This window comes from Equus quagga, chromosome 5, assembly GCF_021613505.1.
Source record: "Equus quagga isolate Etosha38 chromosome 5, UCLA_HA_Equagga_1.0, whole genome shotgun sequence".
Taxonomy (NCBI): domain Eukaryota; kingdom Metazoa; phylum Chordata; class Mammalia; order Perissodactyla; family Equidae; genus Equus; species Equus quagga.
In genome coordinates this window covers 65,270,787-65,278,779 of record NC_060271.1, presented here as the reverse complement: position 1 = coordinate 65,278,779, position 7,993 = coordinate 65,270,787, and the positions used below count along the sequence as shown (strand labels likewise).

Below are 7,993 nucleotides of genomic sequence, written 5' to 3'. Positions count from 1 at the left end.
ATTAGTTGCTTTATGAACTTTGGTGCTCCTGTGTTGGGTGCATACATATTTATAAGTGTTATTTCTTCTTGATGGAGCGTCCCTTTGATCATTATATACTGCCCCTCTTTGTCTCTCTTTACCTGCCTCATCTTGAAGTCCACTTTGTTTGATATATTGCAACACCTGCTTTCTCTTGTTTGCCATTAACTTGGAGTATCATCTTCCACCCCTTCACTCTGAGCCTGTGTTTGTCATTGGAGCTGAGATGTGTTTCCTGGAGGCAGCAAATTTTTGGACCATGTTCTTTAATCCATCTTGCCACTCTGTGTCTTTTTATTGGAGAGTTCAATCCCTTTACATTGAGGTTGATTATTGATGTATGAGAGCTTACTGCTGTCATTATATCACTCATTTTCCAGCTTTCCTGCATGTCCCTTGTTTCTCGTCCTGTGTGTTTTGGCCTACCCATTGAATTATGTAGTTTTTTATGATGTGTTTCTTTGTTTTTTTCCTTATTTATTTTTTGTGTCTCTGTTCTGCTTTTTTGTTTAGTGGTTACCCTGAAGTTTGTATTCAGAATCTCATGTATAAGGTAGTCCATTTTCTGATGGCCTCTTATTTCCTTAGTCTAACCTGATTTAGTCCCTTTCCTCCTCCCCTCCTAAGTTGTTTTTCTCATATCTTATTCCAACTTGTACTGTGACTTTGTGGTTAAAGTGACAAGATTGTCTTTGTTTTTGATGTTTTCCTTCCCTTTTGCCTAATGGTATAGTTGAATTTTTGCTATCCTATTCTGATTCTGTCTAACTATTTATCTCCTTACTCTGTGTTTTGTGAACCCTTTTTCCCTTTTTTTCTGTTTTCAGGTATGAGGGCCTTCTTGAGGATTTTTTGTAGTGGGGGAGGGTCTCATGGATATGAAGTCCCTTAGCTTTAGTTTGTCTGGGAAAGATTTATTTTCTCCCTGATATCTGAAGGATGTTTTTTTAAAGAAAGATTTTTTTAAATTAAGATTTTATTTTTTTCCTTTTTCTCTCCAAAGCCCCCCTGTACATAGTTGTATATTCTTCATTGTGGGTCCTTCTAGTTGTGGCATGTGGGACGCTGCCTCAGTGTGGCTTGGTGAGCAGTGCCATGTCCGCGCCCAAGATTTGAACCAACGAAACACTGGGCTGCCTGCAGCGAAGCACGCGAACTTAACCACTCGGCCACAGGGCCAGCCCCTCTGAAGGATATTTTTGCTGGATAGAGTATTCTTGGCTGAAGATTCTTGTCTTTTAAAGTTTTGAATATGTCATTCCATTCTCTCCTAGCTTGTAAGGTTTCTGCAGAGAAATCCTCTGAAAGCCTGATAGTGGTTCCTTTGTAGGTTATTTTCTTCTGCCTTGCTGCCCTGAGTATTCTTTCTTTGTCATTTATTTTTGCCACTTTTACTACTATCTGCCTTGTGGTAGATCTTTTTACATTGATAAATCTAGGAGATCTGGAAGGTTCATCCACACATATTTCCCTCTCTTTGCTTAGATTTGGGAAGTTCTCAGCTATTATTTCTTTGAACATGCTTTCTGCTCCATTTTCCTTCTCTTCACCTTCTTGAATACCCGTAATTCTTATGTCACATTTCCTCATTGAGTCAGATATTTCTTGGAGACTTTCCTCATTTCCTTTTAGTCTTAGTTCTCTCTCCTCCTCTGTCTGGAGCATTTCAACATGTCTATCTTTGATTATGCTGATTCATTCCTCTATGGTGTCCACACGAGCTTTCAGGGAATCTGTATTTTGTTTTATCTCTTCCATTGTGTCTTTCACCTCTAACATTTCTGATTGATTCTTCTTTATAGTTTAAATCTCTTTTGTGAAGTCCTCCTGAACTCATTGAATTCTTTCTCTATATTCTCTTTTACCTCATTGAGTTTTTTGATGATAACTATTTCGAATTCATTGTTGTTTAGCTTACATATTTCTGTGTCCTCAGGACTGAGTTCTGGGTGCTTGTCATTTTCTCTCTGGTCTGGAGATTCGATGTAGTGTCTGATGTTAGAAGGTCAGCTCTTTCTTATGATATTATTCAGTTGCAGTTACAGCCTATCGCCACCAGGTGGGGGTCAAGAGCCATGTATTCTGAGCCCTCTGCCTTCAGTGGAGATGGCGCGACTGGGGTTGGGGGAGGGGAGCTTTCTCCTGTGTGGAGTCCGGGGTTTCTCGATCAGCTCTTGCTATCTGGTCTCCTGGGGTCTTGGCTTGATGAGGTCATCCTGCACGAAAGCTTTTGCCCCATTAGAGGGCTTCCCTTTAGGCTGCAAGGGCGCTAGGGAGTCCTGGGTGATCCCGTGGATGCGTGACCCTTCCACGGCTCCCTCCCTCACAGATCCTCCCATGGCAGGGTTCGCAGTCTTTAGGGGAGGAGCAAAATTGTCTCTTACCCTGTTCCAGCTCTGTGCAAGAGGGGCTCCAGCCTCTCTGCCCTCCATCATGTGGCTGCATGTCTCTCTGAGGTTTTTGTATTCTTAGGATATCTTCTGTTGAAGTATGGTTGCCCCTTTTCATTGTATGTTGGAGGGGAGAGTGTCCTGGGCGAGTACACTCTGAGATGATGCTGACGTCACTCCTAATCTTTTAAATTTTAATCTGTTTTGTATCTTTCTATTTGTTTTGTATTCATCCCATCTGTGTTTTCTTCCTCTTTTTCTCTTTACTTTTGGATGAATTATTTCCTATGATTCCTTTTTATTTCCTTTGTTTGCTTATAATATTTAATTCTTTATCTTTTATTAGCGGTTGCTTTGGGGTTTGTAGTACATATCTTTAATTACCATAAAGTACTCTCACTTCCTGTCTAGTGTTAGAATTTCAATACTATATTCCATTTCTAATCCACTGAAATTTATGATATTATCATGCATTTCATTTTCATATGGGTTATAAATCCCACAATACTTTGCCATAATGTTTGATTATATAGTCAACTAATTTTCAAATAGATTTAAGTCACAAGAAAAAATTTTGTAAATTTACCCATGCTGTTACTTTTTCCAGTGCTATTTATATTTTCATCTGCTATTGTTTTCCTTTTTCCTGGAGGACTTCTTTCAGTATTGCTTGTAGTGCAGAACTATTAGTGATGTATTCTTTCAGATTTGCTGTGTTTTAAAAGTTTTTATTCCATATTTGCCTTTGAGATATCATTTTTATGGGTATAGATTTTTGGTTGATGCTTTATTTCAATACTTCCAAGATGTTGTTCCACTGTCTCCCAAATCTGCCAACATCCTTATGTTTGTATGTAATATTTTTTTTTCTCTCGCTGCTTTCAAGATATTGTTATCATGGCTCTGAATAATGTGATTATGATAATAAGCTTTGGTGCATTTTTCTTCAGCTTGCAATTCCTTGAGTTTCCTGGATCTGGTCATTTATAATTTTCTTCAAATTTGAAAGATTTTTGGCTATTATTTCTTCTAGTATTTTTCCTGTTTCTGACATTCCTTCTCCTTTAGGACTCCAATTACGTGTATGTTATCCACTTGAAGCTGTCCTATAGCTCAGTGATGAACTTGCCATTCTTTCAGACTTTTTCTTCTGTTTCCTATTGAATAGTTTCTATTGTTATGTCTCCTGTTTACTTATCTCTCCTTCTGTCATCTCTGATTAATTCTACTCAGTTTTTCAATATCACCTTTTCTCATCTCTGATTAATTCCATTCAGTTTCTATATCAGACATGCTGTAGTTTTCATCTCTATCAGTTCACTTTAACTCTTTTTCTTAATGACTTCTATGCCTCTACTTAACTTTTGAACATCTATAATACAATTATAAAAACTTTTAATGTTCTTTCCTGCTAATTCTAACATTCGTGTCAGATCTGAGTAGTTTAAATGATTAAATCTTCTCCTCTTTATGGGTCATATTCCTGCTGTTTTGCATAACTGCTAACCTTTCATTGGATACAAGGCTTAGTGAATTTTACTTTGTTTGGTGGTGGACATCATTGTCTTGCAATAAATATCCTTAAGCTTTGTTCTAGGACATAGCTAGATTATTGGAAATAGTTTGATTGTTTTGGGTCTTGCTTTTATGGTTTGTTTCTTGGGACTAGAACCATATTTCATCTGGAACTAATTATTCCCACTACAAAGACAAAGTCCTTCTGAATACTTTACTGAATACCCTGGGAATTTTGAGGTTTACAAGTCTGGCTGGTGGAACCAGACCCTGTTCCTGTCCCTATGTGAGTGCCAGGTGCTGTTACCTCCAATTTCCTTGGAGGTTCGTTGCTCAGCCTCAGGCATTTCCCTCATAGACATGCACCAATCAGCTCTCTGTTGAATATTCTAGATAACTATCAACAGATATAGGGAGTTCTCTCTATCTCTGCAGCTCTTTCTTCTTCAGCATTTTGTCCTGCAAACTTTAGCTACTTCAGCCTTTCTGGACTTTCAGCTTTGTTTCCTCAACCAGAGAGCCCACTGGGCTCTGCCTAGTTCCTGCTCCTTGTGCTGCAGCCTGAAACTTCTTTCAAGGCAATAAGCTGGTACAATCATAGAACTCAGCTCATTTGTTCCCTGTCTCTCAGACTGTCCTTCATTGTGTGATGTCCAGTGTCTTGAAAATAATCTGTTACAAAGATACAGACACACACAAACACACACACATCCAGGAATGTAAATGTCTGCCTTTTTACCCAATTTTCCCTGGAAGTGGAAGCCCTCTTCTATCGATGCTACAGACTGAATGTTTGATCCTTAAAAAAATTGAGAGCCCAGAAGTAAACCCACACGTCTATGGACAGCTAATATTTGACAAGGGAGCAAAGAGCATACGATGGAGAAAGGAGAGTCTCTTCAATAAATGATATTGGGAAAACTGGACAGCCACATGCAAAAGAATGAAAGTAGAGCATTCCCTTACACCATGCACAAAAATCAACTCAAAATGGATTAAAGACTTGAATGTAAGACCTGAAACTATGAGACTTCTAGAAGAAAACATAGGCAGTACGCTCTATGACATTGGTCTGAGCCGCATGTTTTCAAGTCCCATGTCTGACCGGGCAAGGGAAACAAAAGAAAAAATGAACAAATGGGACTACATCAAACTAAAAAGCTTCTGCACAGCAAAGGAAACTATCAACAAAATGAAAAGACAACCTAACAATTGGGAGAAGATATTTGCAAACCATATATCAGATAAAGGGTTAATATCCAAAATATATGATGAACTCATACGGCTCAACAACAAAAAAACAACAATCCAATTAGAAAATGGGCAAAAGATCTGAACAGAGATTTCTCCAAAGAAGATATACGGATGGCCAACAGGCATATGAAAAGATGCTCAACATCGTTAGCTATCAGGGAAATGCAAATCAAAACTACAATGAGCTATCACCTCACTCCGGTTAGAATGGCTATAATTAACAAGACAGGAAACGACAAATGTTGGAGAGGGTGTGGAGAGAAGGGAATCCTTATTCACTGCTAATGGCAGTGCAAACTGGTTCAGCCACTATGGAAAGCAGTATGGAGTATCCTCAGAAAATTAAGGATAGATCTACCATATGATCCAGCTATCCCACTGCTGGGTATTTATCGAAAGAACTTGAAAACACAAAGGCATAAAGATACTTGCACCCCTATGTTCATTGCGGCATTATACACAATAGCCAAGACATGGAAGCAACCTAGGTGCCCATCAAAGGACGAATGGATAAAGAAGATGTGGTATTTTTACACGATGGACTGCTACTCAGCCATAAAAAATGACGAAATCCGGCCATTTGTGACAACATGGATGGACCTTGAGGGTATTATGCTGAGTGAAATAAGTCAGAGGGAGAAAGTCAAATACCATGTGATTTCACTCATAAGTAGAAGATAAAAACGACAAAAATAAAAAACATAGCATTGGAGATTGGACTGGTGGTTACCATTGGGGAAGGGGGGGAGGGCAAAAGGGGTGATTAGGCTCACATGTGAGGGGGTGGACTATAATTAGTGTTCAGGTGGTGAACATGATGTAATGTATACAGAATTTGAAATATGATGTACATCCGAAAAAAAATTAGAAAAAAAACATATTTATGAGGTTTCCTGAGGACTTTGGAATGATAGGACCTTCTCCAGAGCAGCTTTCATTTGGGGCCTGTATCAGTAGGAATATCTTAACACGATTCCAAGGTTGGAGACTCCCAAACCAATATAAGCCATGCAGATGTGGAGTAAAAATCCTTGCAAAGGATACTGGAACCATAACTTCCTAAGGATATCTTGTTTGTCTTTTTCTGTCTACTGTTGCAATGAATGCAGAGGCCTCTATTCGGTTTCTAGCAGTTGTGGGAAGGATAGGTTCCAGTTTCTCTTTGGTTGACAGTTCATCTGAGATTAGAGTCCCTCTTGCCCCTAGCTCAAATTAGGGCTCCACATGCGTTTGCAAATGAGTAATTTCTGGGCCTGTTTTCTATCTCTCTGGCCTTTGTATGTCCCCTAAATCCATGCTCATGTGTTTCCAGTGTACTTACATACCTTTAGGATAAAAATGTCTTCAGAGCTCATTTGCTGGTCATAGATTCTTTTACAAAATTGGGCCAAAAGTTCCCCATTGTTTCTTTGGACCCTTCTTCCCTCCCTCACTACCTCCATTGGTCCCTCCGTCCTTCTGTCTCTTTCTTATTACTTTGCTTCCTTCCTTCCTTCAGTCTTTCCTTCCCTTTCCCCTCCCTCTTTCCTGCTCTTCCTTTCTTTTCTCACTTTTTAGTTTTTTTCTGGCTGTTTTATTATTCCACCAGGATTGTTCATATCGGGAACCTTGCCCATAATTTCTGGAAACTGAACGCATTTGAAAATAATTTTGACTTTAAAATAGAAACTCTTCATCAGATCATCTAGCAGTTTGTAGTTTTAGAGCTTCTAAGTAGACTTCTGGGTCTTCTGGTCATACAACCACATTTTTGGTGATGATATTTTTGGCTCTTGATTTGCATTAGATGCTTTCACAGCCCACTGCACATGCAAGTTGCTTCTGTGCTCATTGAGGGTTTTGCATAGACCCCTGCAGGCCCAGATCAGCTGTTCAGGTTTTATAAAAGGTCTTTGCAGTGTGGGCTGAGGTTCAACATGCAGGCAGGGGCAGCAAGATGATGTCACAGACACAGGTCCTCTTGTCGGTGTTTCTCTGGGTCTCAGGTGAGAAATTTATAAGTCTCAGTGCTTTTGGAGTAATAGCATTTTAGAATTAAAAAAACAACTTTAAGATATACTAGGAAATACTAGGTATTTCCAAAATAGACCCAATTATGTGCTGACCTGTAATGCCATTAGAAAGCACATTTTAAATTACATACTTCAATGTGTCTATGATAAAGTGTGTGTATCATCATTATCCATTTGTGATTGCAGGTGCCTGTGGGGACCTCGTGATGACGCAGTCTCCAGGCTCCTTGGCAGTGTCTCTAGGACAGAGAGTCGAGATGAAGTGCAAGGCCAGTCAGAGTGTTAGCAGCTACTTAGCTTGGTACCAGCAGAAACCAGGACAGGCTCCTAAGCAGCTCATCTACAGTGCATCCAGCAGAGCGTCTGGGGTCCCCGACCGATTCAGTGGCAGTGGATCTGGGACAGATTTCACTCTCACCATCAGCAGCCTCCAGGCTGAAGATCTGGCCATTTATTACTGTCAGCAGTATAATAGTGCTCCTCCCACAGTGCTTCAGCCTCGAACAGAAACCTCCTCCCCAAACCATGGGTCTGTGAGTCTTTTCTTCACCAGCTTCTTCCTCCCAACACGGCCGTGAACCTGTACATTCCTCTCTCTACCTGAGAAATCTTATCTCCTGACTTATTCCTTGAAGGATTTTTGGGCCCAGGAGAAAATTAAGGAAGTTTGCTTTTTATGGATGCTTTTTTGTAGGAGATCCTTGGGAAAAAAAGCTGTAAAGATCTCTTAGAGATCTGGGGCTTTGTTTCACAGGCACCTGCACGTTTCTCATGGACTGATTGCATGACTGAGCCAATAAG

General features: G+C 39.8%; 1 gene segment (V, D, J or C); it reads left to right on the top strand.

Annotated features, from left to right (window-relative positions):
• The first annotated feature begins 7,116 nt into the window (after window positions 1-7,116).
• Window positions 7,117-7,770, top strand: LOC124239646 (immunoglobulin kappa variable 4-1-like). The segment is given in 2 exon segments: window positions 7,117-7,165; window positions 7,379-7,770. Coding segments are annotated over 2 exon segments (441 nt in total).
• The last annotated feature ends 223 nt before the right edge of the window (window positions 7,771-7,993 follow it).